At 35.4% G+C, this 18,857-nt stretch overlaps 1 protein-coding gene and 1 long non-coding RNA gene across 2 annotated transcripts in view; both read left to right on the forward strand.

The window, feature by feature from the left end:
- The window catches only part of LOC127849779 (uncharacterized), a 28,319-nt gene extending 17,169 nt beyond the window's left edge, over positions 1–11,150 (forward strand). The window contains exons 2-12 of the mRNA XM_052382530.1: positions 1,470–1,594; positions 2,367–2,472; positions 2,772–2,945; positions 4,266–4,368; positions 5,751–5,808; positions 6,580–6,685; positions 6,984–7,157; positions 8,145–8,247; positions 9,607–9,664; positions 10,403–10,508; positions 10,797–11,150. Coding sequence (XP_052238490.1) covers positions 1,470–1,594; positions 2,367–2,472; positions 2,772–2,945; positions 4,266–4,368; positions 5,751–5,808; positions 6,580–6,685; positions 6,984–7,157; positions 8,145–8,247; positions 9,607–9,664; positions 10,403–10,508; positions 10,797–11,150 — 1,467 coding nt within the window. The remainder of the gene's footprint in view (positions 1–1,469; positions 1,595–2,366; positions 2,473–2,771; positions 2,946–4,265; positions 4,369–5,750; positions 5,809–6,579; positions 6,686–6,983; positions 7,158–8,144; positions 8,248–9,606; positions 9,665–10,402; positions 10,509–10,796) is intronic.
- A 620-nt stretch (positions 11,151–11,770) lies between these two features.
- Positions 11,771–14,190, forward strand: LOC127851010 (uncharacterized). The gene is made up of 3 exons (XR_008035619.1): positions 11,771–12,398; positions 12,968–13,104; positions 13,425–14,190. It is a non-coding gene; the product is annotated as an uncharacterized LOC127851010 (long non-coding RNA).
- Positions 14,191–18,857: the final 4,667 nt, after the last annotated feature.

Consider the following 18,857-nt stretch of genomic DNA (forward strand, 5'->3'; position numbering starts at 1 on the left):
CATATCCAAAGCATGGTCTTGAAACTTCAGATTCTGTCTTGTGTTGTGTATTTATAAGGAGCATCGTTCATAGTTAATATAAAGAGCATCAATAAATTTGTTTTAATTTGTTACACTAAATATATAGAGAAAAATCAATACTAGTTGATTATCTGTAATATACTCGCTGTAATTTTAACAAGGTGTCTTTGCATCGGATTTTATTACTTGATTAACGCTAAAAGTGATGCAAAACATCGAAAAGTTTTGGTTTGAACAATGAAAAAAATGTTTACGAAAAATAATTTGAGTATGACCATTATTGGTAATAAAAAATGTGGTTACGAACAAAATTGGGTACGAACATTTTGGTAACAATAAAAATTTGGGTAAAGACACGCCGGACGTGTTTTTATGCCCCCGGCTAGAATAATCAGGGGTAAATTGATTTTGGCCTGTCTGTCAGTGTATGTGTGAGTCTGTCATTGTATTTGTGTGCCCCAAAACTTTAACCTTGGTCATAACTTTTGCAATATTGAAGATAGCAACTTAATATTTGGCATTCATGTGCATCACATGGAGCTTCACATTTTGAGAGGTGAAAGTCAAGGTCATCCTATAAGGTCAAATGTAAAAAAAAACAGGCTTCAAAGCGGCGCAGTAGGGGTCATGTGTTTCACAAGCACAGCTCTTGATTTTAACAGTCATAATTTGTTTAGAGCATCGAACGAATGCAAAACGTATTTCCAAATGTGTGTTAATCATGCATAAATGTAAACTTTGAAAAGAAATCAATAAATTACTGTGGTTTAAAATACGTTTCAATAAAGTTAAGACATAATAGAAAATGGAAGCGCATATCGTCTCAACTTTAATAATATAAGCAATAGATAAAAGTTGTGAATGAGGTAAGCGTTTCGTTACTACTGATTTTTTTAGTTATACCTCTTATTAAAGCTGAAATATTGTCATCAACTTATTTTTCAAAACGGTTTCAGTTGCAATCGATATTTTAATTAACCCTAGTGTGTGCTTCGTTCAATTATAATTATTCTCGATTATATTGTTGATGTGTTATTCACTTTTATGATGCCTATGATAAGTTGCTCACGGCAAGCCTTGCCGTGTAAACCTTTATTTAACTTGTCGGAAGAATTTAAGTACGCGATTGCACCTTCGTGATATTATGTCATGTATATTTGAACAACCATACACTGCAAAACAGGGACATATTTGTATTGATTATATTGATTTGCATAGTGAATCAATAACGCGTAAATGGGCTTCTTTGTTGCGCAAAAAGATGGCGGCTAGCTAGCGCTGTTTTTGACGTGACGTCACAATGTTTTTATTCGCGCGTGAAGTTTCGCAGAAAAATTATTTAAACACACTAAAGTGTTAAAAAAGACTTAACACGCCAGAAATAAACATCCTTAACTGACATCTACCAGACATAGGCAAATAACGCAATCGTATGTGTTTTTCTTTAGAAATTGTATATTTTACATTATTGCTTTGCTTGCATTATTGTATATATCAGTTTTACTATTATTACAGTGGATAAGCAGTGGGTCTCTGGGGTGCTTGGGTATTCTTCGCAGTATGGGAGCGACAAGTAAGTATCGGCAGTTTTAATATTTATAAACTCGAGCAAGTGTGTGCAAGCCGTAGAAGTTATTTGTATGGCTTTTATGGCGACAGGGCATTTAAATGAAACTATCATTGGAACCAATCGTGCCCTACATGTGAACATATTGTAAACACATACAATAAGGATTTGCTCTTTAATATATTATTTCTAAATAAAATTACCTGTCTCGAACATAGCAGTTTACGCAAATTTGAATAGATAAGTGCATGCATTATAAAATATATTACCGTTGTGTTTGTGATTTGTTGCTGTATGCTATCTATGCTGAAACAATATTTAAGCACAATATTCGCTGCAAAAGTTTGAGGTGCCATGTCCGACTTTGCGTTGTAACATTAACGAAAAACGAAACAAGCTAGCTTACAGGACGTAAAAGGTACATTAAAATGAATTGCTGATCATCTATGATAGAGCAGAACCTTCATCCGCATAATCACCCCTCCCCTAAACATTTTTCTTACATGGGCCTCGCTCTGGGAAGAGGGGTTAAAAACATGTGTGTCAATGGTCTTCTCGGATTAGCGTTTGAAGTCCGCAATGGGTAATAGGGTACGACACTGTCCGCTTTTAAGGATTTTGCGTTTTAACTGAAGTCTCCTTTCTAAACGAAATGAGGTCTTTGCGGAAAGTGTCGTCCCTGATTAGCAAGTGAGGAATCCACAGGCTAATTTGGACGACAATTTCACGCGTAGTTTTTGCCAAGAACGCGGCTCATCTATTGTAATTCATTTTTCAGGTATAGCGCGCAGCAAATACTGGGTGCTCCAGATGTGTACCCTGGATACGCGGATGACAAAAGGGCATGGGCCCCAAATTACATCGACGCAAACCAGTTCTTGGAGGTAGGGAAATTACACTGTTATTGAGCGATTGTATTGTCCTTCTATAGTTAGATTTATAATTCACGTTTTAAACCAAAGTGTTAACGTCATAGAACAATACCGTAATAGCTTGGAAGTGCGTGCTTTTTTAATAAATCATCGCTTTAAAAGCACCGGTTGTTCTGCACTGTATTTTCCCGTAAAAACTAAACTTACTATGTGAAACTATTGCTGTGTTCTTCTTTAACTTTTCAAGAAATGCATAATTCAGTGCTTTGAAACTCGTAATACACGTACCATCGTGAAATATTGGTGTTTAGTTCCAGTTCACCACTTCCGTCTACGTGACACAACTCGACGTCTACGAGACTTTCAATGGTGGCGGTGTCAAGGCCATTAAGTGCTTCGATGTCTCAGAAAAGTGGATAACGCTATGGTCGACGGACAAAGTATCCGTTAAACGGTATCCGAGGATATTCAGTCCATCGTTTACGGTAAAAAAACTAACATATAATTTAGGTTTCGTAAGTTCAAACTTCTTTACCGGTTTAAACTCGCAATTATTTTCATGGACAATTCGACGGCCCTTGACCCTAGACATAACTATGCTAATGTGCTCCTCTGTACTGTTTGTATTTTCTTGTATATAACATACGGGTAATTGATAATTTGCATTAAATAAAATACTAGCTTTCACCTATTTCTCTTCTAGTAGTGGAACATGAGTTTCATTTTTCTGTTATATTTCTTAATGGTCGTGTAATTTTTTTTGGAGACTTCATTACTTATATTTGAAATATCGGAAGGAACGCATTAACGTATATCGCAACTAACACAAGAACAGTACGAACTTTTAAAGTGTGGTATTGACATGAATAGAATAGGCCTGAATAGTACGTGACGTCCTTATGAGGACGCCACGTGGAAGGCATTTGCGTGTAACGGACGCTGGTTTCATTATACTACATAATCGAGTCATCAAGGTTATATTCTCTAAACAAATCATCATATTAAACTTGAAGGCATGTTTTACACTTAGACTGTTGTTCCTGTTTATATCTTATAGAGATATTGATGGGTCTTCACTTATTCATCCCTGAAATATTATAAAGTAAGATACTAAAGATGACTGAAAAAGTTACTTTCCAATACAAAACGGCCGTAGAAAAGGTGCACAAACAGCTGAATGTGATTTGTGTCAAGTTTTTTTTTCTTTTGCGTTCATTGTGTACATGATATGTTTATGTGTTTTTTTTTAACCGATCGATTCAGCTCAGAATGCCCTTTAAATAAAGATATGGTTATTGGGATCTCTATGTACAAATTGTTGCATGTTTTTTTTCGCTTAAATGTGTTGCTTTTACATTGAATTAAATGGGGCAAATATTAAGTGTAATGGTTCCTGTACGCATAAGGCGACTATACAGTAAGAGCGACGAATTCAGTCGCCATTCGCAAGAATATCTATCTCACTTAGCTCTTTCTATGTCATCGATTACGTCAGTGCGTTCCACACGCTGTGAATCCTTTCAACATTACCGTTCTACATATCTGTCGGGTCACAATACGTTTTCGTGAGTCATCGCCGCGTCCTTTGTGGACGTGGCGGATGTAGTTAGAACACGCAGCTCGGACGTGAATGAAGTAGCACCGCACTATTTTATGAATTCACGTCGACTCATACAAATATTCGTGTAGTATATCTGATGTTCTCAAAATAATTGTTGCAGTGCTTTCTCAAAACGCTTTGAAATAAATTAACAGAAAATTCCTTCTCCACAGGTAAACATAATTGAACGTGATTCTATTTTCAGTCTACAATTTCTTGTTTCTCGAACCGCATTAAGCTGGAAATCGACTGCACCGCTGCAGGCACCTGGGTGGAGATAGACGCTGTAATGCTGTACGGCAAAAAGGGTGAGTTCGAGAATTGTCATGTTAACAAATTACTGAAATGTTTCTGCTTTAGTACGCGCTTGATGTAATGTTGTATTTTAATGACATATATGATTGCTATTTACTTTCAGAAAAAAAAAGCATCGTGCGAGTGAATTGTTTTTTATGTTCTGCACTGATACTATGCCAATCGGTTCATTTAAAAGTTCAAAATTCACCTCCGACACATCGGACGGCTATTACCCCGGCAAGCAACAACGTAATCATTACAAAAAGCAATACATAGCCGACATGCACGATTATTTAAAATATACATGTCACTTTTTCAATTAATGCTTTTTTTTAGACGACCAGCTCTGCCGTTTGTTTCCGATGATATCACATATAATACTATTTTGCGCCTCCACTGAACATTTTCTCCAAACTGGCTTTCCGTACTTTTATTATTCATGCATCGGCTTGCGCAATTTATGACGCATTTCTATAGACGTAATTTCCCCGACGAAACATACCCGATTTAGTTTAAATTCTCTGGATGTTAAGGACATGTAAGTTATTTATTCGTTTAGAGCATCGAACGAATGCAAAACGTATTTCAGATTGTGTGTTTATCATACATAATTGTAAACTTCGAAAGGATTACAATGAAATAGTGTGATTAAAATATAGTTTTGATAAAGTGATAGAAGAATAGAAAATGGAAGTTAATATCGTTTTCACTTTTTTGTTTTAAAAAGTTAATTAAAGTTGTAATTGAGGTAAGCGTGTCGTTTATACTAAATTAAGATTGTTTTTATAATTTTTGTTAAAGCTGAAAACGTATTATCGACTTATTCAACAAATCGGTTTCTGCTGTGATCGATATTTTAATTAACCCAATTATGAACTTCGTTTAATAATAATTATTATTGATTATATTGTTGAATTGTTACTCACTTGTATGATGCTAATGATAAGTTGCTCACCGCAAGCCTGGCCGTGTAAAGCTTTAATCAACTTTTCGGACAAATTTAAGTACGCGACTACACTTTCATGATATTATGTCATGTCTATTAGAACAGCCATACACTGCATAACAGGGAGACATTTGTATTGACTATATTTCTTTGCATATTGAATCAATAACGCGTAACTGGGTTTCTTTGTTGCGCAACAAGATGGCGGCTAGCTAGCGCGGATTTTGACGTGACGTCACAATGTTTTCGCTCGCGCGTGAAGTTTCGCAGATTTTTTTAACCCAAAGTGTTTAAAAAGACTTAACACGACAGAAATAAACAAACTTTACTAAAATCCACCAGACATATGCAAAGAACGCCATCGTATGTGTTTTTCTTTAGAAATTGTATATTTAACACAATTGCTTTGCTGCATTTTTTTATGTAGCAGTTTTACTTTCATTACAGAGGAAGAGCAGTGGGTCTCTGGAGTTATTGGGTATTCTTCACAGTATGGGAGCGACAAGTAAGTATCGGCAGTTTTAATATTCATAAACTCGAGCATGTGTGTGCAAGCCGTAGAAGTTATTTGTATGGCTTCTATGGCGACATGGCATTTAAATGAAACAATCATTGGAACCAATCGTGCCCTGCATCTGAACATATTGTAAACACATACAATAAGAATATGTTCGTTAAAATATTATATCTAAATAATATTACTCGTCTCGAATATAGCAGTTCACGCAATTATGAATATTTAAGTGCATGCTATTTGAAATATCATATCGTTGTGCTTGTGATTTGTTGATATATGCCATATATGCTGAAACAATATTTAAGCACAATATTCGCTGCATAATTTTGAGGTGCCATGTCCGACTTTCCGATGTAACATTTACGAAATACGAAACAAACTAGTTTGCAGGACTAAAATGTACATTTAAAATGTATTGCTGATTATCCTCGATAGAGCGGAACCCTTCATCGGTTTTCATTATCACCGTCCCCTAAACATTTTTCTTATATGGGCCTCGATTTGGGAAAAGGGGCTTTATAGATGTGCGTCTTCTTGGATTAGCCTTTGAAGTCCGCAATGATTAAAAGCGTACTACACTGTCCGACTGAATGGAATTTTCGTTAAAATTAAGTCTTTTGTCTTAACGAAATGAGTTCTTTGCGAAAAGTGTTGTCCCTGATTAGCAAGTGAGGAATGCACATGCTAATCTTGGATGACAATGTCACGCGTAGTTTTTTGTCCAAGAACGCGGCTCATCTATTGTAATTCGTTGTTCAGTTTTAGTGCGGAGGCAATACTAGGTGTTCCAGATATGTACCCTACATACGGGAAGGCCATTGCGGCATGGGCCCCAGATGTCATCGACGAAAACCAGTTCTTGGAGGTTGGGAAATTACACTGTTATTGACCGATTGCATTGTCCTCCTATAGTAAGATTTATAAATCATTTTTTAAACCAAGGTTTTAACGTCATTGAATAATACCGTAAAAGCTTGGAAGTGCGTGCTTTTTAAATAAATCATTGCTTTACAAGCACCGGTTTTTCATCATTCTGTTTTTACGTTAATACTGAACTTTCTATATGATACTATTACTGTATTATCTTTAAATTTTAAAGATATGCATTACTCAGTGCTTTGAAACACGTCATACACGTACCATTGTGAAATTTTGGTGTTCAGTTCCAGTTCGCCACTCCCGTCTACGTGACAAAAGTCGACGTCTACGAGGTCTACAAAGCTGGCGGTGTCAAGGCCATTAAGTGCTTCGATGTCTCAGAAGCGTGGATAACGCTATGGTCGACGAAACAAGTATCCGTTTTTGAATCTGCGAGGATATTTAGTCCATCGTTTACGGTAAAAGCAAGAACAGAAAAGTTAGGTTTAGTTCAAACTTCTTATACGGTGTAAACCCGCAATTATTTGCATGGACAATTCGAAGGCCCTTGACCCTAGACATAATCATGCTAATATGCTCTGTCGTACTGTATGTATTTTGTGGTATCTTTCATAATGGGTAATTAATTATTTGCATTAAATAAAATATTAGCTTCCACTAATTTCTCGTCTAGTATTGGAACATGAGTTTCATTGTTTTGTTTTATTTCGTAATGGTCGTGTGGAAAATTTGGAGACTTCTTTGCTTAAAATTGAAGTAGCGGAAGGAACGCATAAACGCATATCAGAACTAACACAAGCACAGTACGAACGTTTAAAGCGTGGTTTTGACATGAATAGGCCTCAATAGTACGTGACGTCCTTGCGAGGACACCACGTGGAGGACATTCGCGTGTAACGGACGCTGATTTCATTATACTTCATGATCGAGTCATCAAGGCTGTACTCTCTAAACAAATCATCATATTTAACTCGAAGGCATGTTTTACTCTTAGACTGTTGTTCTTGTTTTATCCTTTAGAGATATTGATGGGTCTGCACTTCTAAACCCCTGAAATACTATAAAGTAAGAGACTAAAGTACGACATTGCACTAAAAAAGTTTCTCTCCACTACAAAAAGGCCGGAAAAAAGAAGGCGTAAAAAAAGTGAAATTCAATTTGGGTCAAGTTTTTCTACGTTTATGTACTTTGTGTATTTGACATGCCTTTCAATTTTTCTTTAATCGATCGATTCAGCTTAGAATGCCCTTTAAGTAAAGATATGGGTATTGGGATCTCCATGCACAAATTGTTGAATTTTTGCGCTTAAAAGTGTTGCTTTTACATAGAATTATATGGGGCAAATATTACGTGTATTGTTAGCTGTACGCATAAGACGACTATACAGTAAGAGCGATTAATTTAGTCGTCATGCGCAATAATATCTATTTCACTGGACTCTTCAGTCTGAACGTCCTTGTTTCTCGAACCACATTCGGCTGGATATCGACTGCACCGTGGCAAACACCTGGGTGCAGATAGACGCTGTAAGGCTGCACGGCTCCAAAGGTGCTTTAGTACACGCTTTATGTAATGCTGTATATTAATGGCATATATGATTGCTATGTACTTTCAGACAAAAAGCATCGTGCTAGTGAAATGTTTTTGTTTATGTTCTGTACTGAAACTATGCCAATCGGTTCATTAAAGAATTCAAAATTCACGTTTGACACATCGGATAGCTATTACCCCGGCAAGCAAAAACGTAATAAAACACAAAAAGCAATTCACAGCCGACATGCACAATTATATCAAATATATTTGCCACTATTTCAATTAATGCTATTTTCAGACGTACGGCCCAGCTCTGCCGTTTGTTAGCGATTATATCACATATAATACTATTTTTTACCTCCACTAAACATTTTCTTTAAACCGGCTTTCCGTGCTTTTAATTTGCATGAATCGGATTGCGCAATTTATGACGTATGTCTTGTGACGTAATATCCCCGACGAAATATACCCGTTTTAGTTAAATTCTCTGGATAGTAAGGACATGTAGGACGTGTTGTTTTTTAAGTTATTTATTTGTTTAGAGCATCGAAAGAATGCTAAACGTATTTCGGGTATTGTGTTTAGCATACATAATTGTAAACTTCGATAGGATTACAATACAATAGTGTGATTTAAAGTAAGTTTCGATAAAAGAATAGAATAATAGAAAATGGAAGTGAATATTGTTTTCACTTTGTTATTTGAAAAAATTAATACACGTTATCATGGAGGTAAGCGTGTCGTTTATACTAAATTAAGATTGTTTTTATAATTATTTTTAAAGCTGAAAAAGTGTCATCAACTTATTCTACAAATCGGTTTCAGTTGTGATCGATATTTCAATTAACCCAATTATGTACATCGTTTAATAAAAATATTTTTTCTTGATTATTTTGTTGATTTGTTACTCACTTGTATGATGCTAATGATACTCACGGCAAGCCTTGCCGTGTAAACCTTTATTCAACTTGTCGGACAAAGTTTAGTACGCGATTACACTTTCATGATATTATTTCATGTCTATTTGAACACACATACACTGCAAAACAGGGATAATTTTTATTGATTATATTGTTTTGCATATTGAATTAATAACGCGTTACTGGGTTTCTTAGTTGCGCGACAAGATTGCGGCTAGCTAGCGCGGATTTTGACGTTACGTCACAATGTTTTCGTTTGCGCTTGAAGTTTTGGAAACAAAATATTTAAACACAATTAAGTGTTTAAAAGGCTTACATGACAGAAATAAACATCGTTAACTAAAATCTATTTGACATATGCAAAGAACGCCATCGTATGTTTTTTTAGAAATTGTATATTTAACACTTTTGCTTTGCTGCATTATTTTATGTAGCAATTATACTATTATTGCAGAGGCAGTGCAGTGGGCCAATGCTGTGATTGGCTATTCGTCGGAGTATGGGAGCGACAAGTAAGTATCGGCAGTTTGAATATTCATTTACTCGAGAAATTGTGTGCAAGACGTAGAAGTTATTTGTATGGCTTCTATGGCGACAGGACATTTAAATGAAACTATCATTGGAACCAAGTGTGCTCTATATCTGAACATATTGTAAACACAATATTGTAAACACATTCAATAAGAATATGTTCTTTCATATATTATTTATAAATAATATTACCTGTCTTAAATATATCAGTTTACACATTTATGAATATTTAAGTGCATGTTATTTGAAATATCATATCGTTGTGTTTGTTATTTGTTGATGCATGCCATTTATGCTGAAACAACATTTAAGCACAATATTCGCTGCAAAATGGTTAGGTGCCATGTCCGACTTTGCGTTTTATTATTTACGAATAACATCCTCGGCAGAGCGGAACCCTTCGTCCGTTTTTATAATCATCCCTCCCCGGAACATTTTTGTTATATGGGCCTCGCTCTGTGAAAAGGGGCTTAATATATGTGCGTCAATGGTCTTCTCGGATTAGCCTGTGAAGTCCGCAATGGGTTATAGAGTACGACACTGTACGCTGTTATGGAATTTGCGTTTTAATGAAGTCTCTTGTGTACACGAAATGAGGTCTTTGCGGAAAGTTTCATCCCTGATAAGCAAGTGAGGAATGCACAAGCTAATCTTGGAGGACAAGTTCGCGCGTATTTGGTTCCAAAACCGCGGCTCATCAGGTGTAATTCGTTTTTCAGGTGGAGTGCGAAGCAAACACTGGGTCTTCCAGATGTGTACCCTAGATACGCGGATGACAAAAAGGCATGGGCCCCAGATGTCATCGACGCACATCAGTACTTACTGGTAGGGAAATTAGACTGTTATTGAGCGATTGTATTGTCCTCCAATAGTTAGATTTATAAATCGTTTTTTAAACCAAAGTGTTAACGTCATATAATTAAACCATAATAGCTTGGAATTGCGTGCTTTTGAATATATCATTGCTCTACAAGCACCGGTTTTTCTGCAATGTATTTCTCCGTTAAGACAAAACTTACGTTTTGAAACTATTAGTGTGTCCTTCTTAAAGTAATGCATTATTCAGTGCGTTAACTCGTAATACACGTACCATTGTGAAATTTTGGTGTTCAGTTGCAGTTCGCCACTCCCGTCTACGTAACACAAGTCGACGTCTACGAGACTTTCAATGCTGGCGGTGTCAAGGAAATTGTGTGCTATGATTACCAAGAAAACGTACAAAGACGGATAAGGCTATGGTCGACCGACAAAGTATCCGCTGTAAAGTCTGCGAGGGTATTTAGTCCATCGTTTGAGGTAAAAGAACGAACAGATAAGTTAGGTTTAGTAAGTTCAAACTTCTTTACCGATTTAAACACGCAATTATTTGCATGGACAATTCGAAGGCCCTTGACCCTAGACATAACCATGCTTATGTGCTATGTCGTACTGTTGTTATTGCCTTGTATCTTACATACGGGTAATTGATAATTTGCATTAAATAAAATACTAGCTTCCACTATTTCTCTTCTGGTATTAGAACATGAGTTTCATTTTTCTGTTATATTTCGTAATGGTCGTGTAGAAAATTTGGAGACTTCATTACTTATATCTGAAGTATCGGAAGGAACGCATTAACGTATATCACAGCAAACAAAAGAACAGCACGAACGTTTAAAGCGTGGTATTGACATAAATAGGACTCAATAGTACTTGACGTCCTTGTGATTACGTCACGTGTAAGGCATTCGCATGTAACGGACGCTGGTTTCGTTATACTACATAATCGAGTCATCATGTCTGTACTCTTTAAACAAATCATCATATTTAACTTGAAGGCATGTTTAACACTTAGACTGTTGTTCTTGTTTTATCCTTTAGAGATATTGATGGGTCTGCACTTCTTAATCCCTGAACAATTATAAAGTAAGAGACTATAGTACGACATTGCACTGAAAAAGTTACTCTCCAATACAAAACGGCCGGAAACAAGAAGTTGCCCAAATAGTTTAATTTGATTTGTGTCAAGTTCTTTCTTCGTTTGTATTATTTGTGTACATGACATGTCTTTTTATTTTTCTTTAATCGATCGATTCAGCTTAGAATGGTTATTGGGATCCCAATGTACAAATTGTTGCATTTTTTTCGCTTAAATGTGTTGCTTTTACATTGAATTATTTGTGGAAAATATTTAGTGTAATGTTAGGGTTATCTGTACGCATACGGCGACTATACAGTAAGAGCGATGAATTCAGTCGCCATGCGCAAGAATATCTCTCTCACTTCGCTCTTTCTATGTCATCGATTACGTCAGTGCGTGCCGCACGCTGTGAAACCTTTCAGCATTACCGTTCTACATATATGTCGGGTCGCAACACGTTTTCGCAAGTCATCGCCGCGTCCTTTGTGGACGTGGCGGTTGTAGTAAGAACACGCAGCTCTGAAGTGAAAGAAGTATCACCGCACTATTTTATGAATTTAAGTCAACTCATACAAATATGCGTGTAGTACATCTGATTTTCTCAAAATAATTGTTGCAGTGATTTAAAAAAACGCTTTGAAGTAAATTAACAGGAAATTCCTTCCCCACCGGTAAACATACTTGAACGTGGTTCTACTTTCAGAACAACATAGACATAGGTGATTGTTTCTCGAACGAAATTCTGCTGATTATCGACTGCACCGCTGCAAACACCTGGGTGGAGATAGACGCTGTGAGGCTGAAAGGCTACCAGAGTGAGTTCGATAAGTGTCATGTTAACAAATAACGGAAATTTATATGCTTTAGTACACGCTTTATGTAATGCTGTATTTAAATGACATATATGATTGCTATGTACTTTCAGATAAAAATGATCGTGCGAGTGAAATGCTTTTTAGGTTCTGCACTGAAACTATGCCAATCTGTTCATTTAAGAATTTAAAATTCACCTCTGACACATCGGATAGCTATTACCCCGGAAAGCAACAACGTCAGAATCACAAAAAGCAATACACAGCCGACATGCACATCTATATAAAATATAATTGTCACTATTTCAATGAATACTTTTTTTCAGACGTCCGGCCCATGTTTGCCGTTTGTTATCGATTGTATCACATATAATACTATTTTGCTCTTCCACTAAAACTTTTTTCAAAACCGGCTTTCCGTACTTTTGTTTTTTTTATGCATCGGATTGCGCTGTTAATGAAGTATGTCTTGTGACGTAATTTCTCCGACGAAACATACTCGTTTTAGTTAAATTCTCTGAATGTTAAGGACATGTAGGACGTGGTGTGTTTTAAGTTATTTATTTGTTTAGAGCCGTGGAGTCGTCTTGCAAAACGTGAGCATGTGAATGAAGTGCTAGAAGATGAGGAGGACAAGGCCGTTACAGCCGTTGAGTCCGCAGCAGCAAAGATGAGCATCAAGCAGCTACTCGCGCACGTTAGGAAATAGGTGAGAACACGATGTATGTTCGTGATATTTAAAATGAACACTTACGATTACAGAGGAGAACACGATGCAGTTTAATTGTAGAGTTATTGAGGGCTTCTGGAATATGTGAGAACGCAAGGCGAGTTTTTATTTATAATACATTAGATGAGAATCTATCTTCAATCATTTTGAGACATTTTCGCGATGTGAACATTTTGTATTTACAAAAAAACACACATTGTTTAGACATGTTAAATGTGGATACGTTTAAACAAATGCTTACTAAAAGACGTATCCATATCGCAGAAAATAAAATTTATATTATGACATTGATTTTGCAGACTGGAAATCCGACTACGCTACCCCTACGACGACAACGCCAACTTGAAAAGTGAAGTTATGAAAAAGAACATGCTTATGCTATAATCCATCTTCAACAAACATCTTGTACACAAGCTTTGTGTCTGGTGTTGTGTTAATGCCCCCGGTAGGATGGCATTAAGCAGTTGAACTGTCCGTCAGTTCGTCTATCAGTCTGTCAGTCTGTTCGTCCGTCCGAAAACTTTAACATTGGCTATAACTTTTGCAATAATGAAGATAGCAACTTGGTATTTGGCATGCATGTGTATTTCATGAAACTGCACATTGTGAGTGGTGAAAGGTTAAGGTAAAGATCAACCTTCGAGGTCAAAAGTAAAAAAATACAATGCAAGGGAAGTAATAAAATTTAAAATATTTCAGTAAACAATAAATAGCTAGAAATTGCAGTTTTCATTCAAAATTCGTCCCAACTTTCGTGAGTCTAACATCTGATTAGGAAGGAGTGCTGGGACACACTCCGGGTCCTCACCTAATGCAGCCTCTGGCGCGGAGGGACCTCATAAACATTGTAATACACACACAGGGGCATTGGTTTCTGACGAACACATCTCTTGTTTATAAATAAAATTGCATTTGTATACCTGTTTGTGTTCTATTATTTACCTTTTACATGTTTGAGATATATTGGCGAACGTTTGAGAAAGTTCATAGTGTTTTGATTCACAGTCTTTCAAACAACCTGGCATGGCCGTTAAAAATTAGTATTAAATTGTTCAACGAACAAGACCTAAGTGACTTGTTCATTGATATTTCAAGAAGTTATTATGGTGGCTAACATTTAGTATTTACATTGCTTAGTTGACATATAATTTTCAATAAACAATTTCAGAACGTTCTACATCAATATTTTGTTTGGAATAAAACAAATTGAGCTGAAGCTAATCCTGTTTATACATACTTCAAAATGTTTAACCGGGTTATGTTTTTACTATTCTTCACATGTTTTACTTTTCGTACGAAGAATTTGGTTGCTGGTAAACTTTGCTATGCTATGAAATACTGTTTTGTTTTGAAAAACAATCTCACGCATTCATCATTTTCACAAATGCTATACTACCATTCTTTCAAATATGTCTTCAGCATATTATTTGTGAAAAAGTGCGGTTCTTCATAGTCAATTTAGTATCAACACACATTAGCACTACGAAACAGCAGTTATTTACAAATGTATTACAGCAAGCGTAATGGAATACTTCAATTACATGTTTGCTAGTTAAATATACTGAACTATCAGGCGTAATGGAATACTTCAATTACATGTTTGCTAGTTAAATATACTGAACTATCAGGCGTAATGGAATACTTCAATTACATGTTTGCTAGTTAAATATACTGAACTATCAGGCGTAATGGAATACTTCAATTTCATGTTTGCTAGTTAAATATACTGAACTATCAGGCGTAATGGAATACTTCAACTACATGTTTGCTAGTTAAATATACTGAACTATCAGGATATTGATAAGAGTTACAAACATTCATTCCAGTTTGATCAATACTACGTCAGACAAGCGACATCTTAAATGACAATTATATTTGTCTATACATTGACCTAGTTGTTCATCCTCATGATCTAGATTAAATTGGTTTAGATAATTCAAAAAAATGAGATTACGTTTTATCTTCTCACCTGCATTATTCGTACCCGTCAAGTTAACTTGATTACATAGCGACGTTGATGTTGTCCTCCTCTGTTATACGTATTGTTAACTTCTTCTGTTACAAAGGACGTGTTAATATCAGCTACCAACATGTTCCTGTATACTATTTAACGTCAGCTCCAACTGATTATATAACACGTTGTGCAAATGTAATCTCATCACAATTGGGTCTTTTTTAAGCGTAGCAGATAGTATTTATTGAATCGTGTGTCCGCAATTGGCGCATCATACTCTTTATACAACGAAAGTTTCTACCGCCTCCGCACATGTCTTCATTGCGCGAATACTGTGATAATTGCGTTGGTATTTATAGAAACAAGTTTATACCTAGCTTGTCATAGTGCTTCATATCATAGTACTGAGCTTGTGCTTTGGACGCGCGAGTGTTATCTCGTATACTGATGATCTATTAACTTCACAAGATCTTATTACAATTATACATATGTGATTGTTTATGGAATTGCAAACATGTTTAACTTTATCATATCAACTACCTGCTGATTATAAACCACTCAATGTACACTTCAGAAGAAATCATATTTATGTCAAGATCCCTTTCCATTTACCCTGCTTTTAATTTGCATTATTCAGTGGTTAAATTGCATTTTTAAACTTGCAAAGTTAGTTTACCATCGTCTCGAAATACCTACACGTTTAGAGTATAATATATGGCCACAAGTGTTGCCTGCTCTATTTTAAAGCAAGCAGTAGAGGGTCATGGTTGACTTATACCATGAAACGAGCACACTATTTCAGTTGATTTTGCAAGCAAAATACTTATTTGTATTCGTTTTTTTTATTTATCCTGTTATTTTTGCCCATGATGTTTTTATTTCTAACTTTATAATTAATACGGAATACGTTACAAAATCAGAAAATATTGATCATAATTAGTGTTTAAAACAATAGTGAGACAAATTATAATAAACCATTTTAATGTCACCACATTATTACCTCAATCTTAAATCCACACATGCATGTACACGAGATAAGTGACCTTGAACATACTAATAGCGTGCCAACGGTATCAGAAATCAAACATCGTATATGACAAAGTTAGGAACTACGAACTATTACTTGTGTATTTAAACTCCTCAGGCTTGGGGTGGGGTAAAATTCGTAACCAATAACATTTGTTTTTAAATACACATAAACATCGGTCGTTATAATTGAATAAAAAGCTTCATTTATGTAGGGCGTACGCTTGGATCATCACAACGGTCCACACGCGCAATACGATGCATGATGCTGAAAGATCCGAATAATGTTATTTTGACGGTCTAACAAAGTAAACCCACCACCACCTGATATTACTACCACATGATTTTGTTTTAGATATTTCAACAGTTGTAGTTCAAATTACTTCATTTTGAAGTACCTTATAGTGCCTTTATTTTTCACGGATTGCACGAAATATTCGAATATGACAGTAAAGATAGTGCACAAGTCTCGTTTGCTGACTGATCGTCTATATGTTATAAGGTTTTTGCAAATTTTAAATATAATTTAAACATTCAAACATAGAATCCGAAATAAATATATTTGTTTTGCCGTTCTTATGCGAAATATAGATAAACGTATATTACAAATCCATCTTTTATACATGTATACATGTATACCCGTGTTAACATAATTATATTCGCTGTCTAAGTTTCATTACTGCCGGTTGTTTAGTGTAATTATGCGTAATGATACGTTCATGCTTAATAATCTTGTCAATTAAAATATCTGTGAAACTATGCCGAAAAATAAAATTGAGCTGATTCATTTGTTGTTATTTTTTTTGCAATTGAGAGCAATGTTCTCAAATACTGTTATTTTTCTAATTTTTTAAGTGGTTTCTATTTGCATGTTTAATCATTTTGATAAAAAAGATACTCTTTTAAGGATACCTTACATTTGTTTACAAGCTTCGGTGTCTGGCATTTATTACTCATAATAATGGCGGACGAAACATTTTGATAAATTCTACCAAATTGAGTAGCAAAATTCATTTCCTACAAAAAAGGAAAGAATTTAACACGTTTTAAGTGGATGTTCTATAATGCAGCCACGTGAAGCGTCTTTTGAATCCAATCATACAATTATGTCGGTTTTCAAAATAATGATACAAACATTGAAAGAACACTTTCAAACCGTTGTAACATAACAGTAAATAGTGGTAATCTATACGATATCGGCAAAAATTGAATATGAGACCGCGCATCTCAATTAAATAGAAAGCTGTACAACTTGGGTACCTATTTTCGGGTAAAGATTATAAGCTTTCATTTGTCTTTTATTTAGGGCATTTGCAGTACTCTTCTTTTCAAAAATCGACTGACAGATGTGTTATAATATGGTGCAAACATATCATGAATATGTTCAGTACAAATATTAGGTTTTTTTTTGCATTGCATTAAGTTTTATGGAATAAATATTGTGTGTACAAATAAAATATTGTACTTTCGAAAAATAACATGTTATATATATATTATAATAAAATAAATACTGGTAATGATGGACCAAAGCGATCATATTGGTTCTGTCAATGGCGGTTGATTGAGATACAAAATATGGACCATGCTCTATGAAAACGGGGTTTAATATACGATTGTAAAGTGTCGTCCCATATTAGCTTGTTCAGTCTGCATAGGCTAAGCAAGGACGACACTTTCCGCTTAGTTTTTGTTTCAAGAAAGGCTCTTCTTAGCAAAAATACAGTTTAAGCGGAAAGAGTCGTCCCTGATTAGCCTGTGCGGACTGCACAGCCTAATATTGGACGACATTTTACACACATGCATTAAACCCCAATTTCACAGAGCAATGCAAATATATTTGCATATTCACATGATAGTATTTGACAAGTTTTGTCAAATTGGATTCCAAGAGGAACTAGTAAGGAACTAATTTAGAAAACCTACGACCATAACATTATTTAACGATATTATTAAAGTAGCCTCAGTTTCCATTAGAAATAGATTTAATCCAGTGCTTGATATTTAAATCTCCAACGATCAAACTGGTTTCATTGAAGGTCGATTTATTGGCAAAACACTAGATTACTTTACAGTGTGTTGATATAACGAAGTTTATAATTACCTAGGTAACTTATGACAATCGATTTTAAAAAGCATTCAATGCATAGTCTTTCCACTTTACAAAAACAACTTTCAGCGAGTGTGTTTTGTTTAATTTCGGACCCATGATACTTAAAGGGTTATCTATATACTTATATAACAGTTATTTTACAAATTTTCTTGTTTTTAACTGGTGCCTGGAACGACGTGAATCGGAACAATAAAATCTGTCTCAAACGTCGATTGATTTATTTCACAGATTAAAAAGAATACATATTAACTTTTGGAGTCATATTAAAAAGCAAGTCGGTGCTAAATGCCGTGTTTGCGTTTTTTAAATGTGTGCAACGGCAACTTTCCTTTATGATTATATTTAAAAAAAAATACGTAATCAGGATGCTTTTTTTTTCAAAGCAACACTCAAACAGCGTGCATAAAATATATTTGTCAAAGATAAAATTAATCGTAAACATGTTCTTATCCACGGTTTCTTTTTCGAGTGTCTATTTTCGTAGTAGGGGTAGCACGGTCGGGTTTCCAGTCTGCAAATTTAATCAAACAAAAAAATTGAGCCGTTCTTTGCGAAAATAGGGTTAATGCATGTGCGTAAAGTGTCGTCCCAGATTAGCCTGTGAAGTCCTCACAGGCTAATCAGGAACGACACGTTCCGCCT

The sequence above is a fragment of the Dreissena polymorpha genome, chromosome 11, assembly GCF_020536995.1.
Source record: "Dreissena polymorpha isolate Duluth1 chromosome 11, UMN_Dpol_1.0, whole genome shotgun sequence".
NCBI classification, from domain to species: Eukaryota; Metazoa; Mollusca; class Bivalvia; order Myida; family Dreissenidae; genus Dreissena; species Dreissena polymorpha.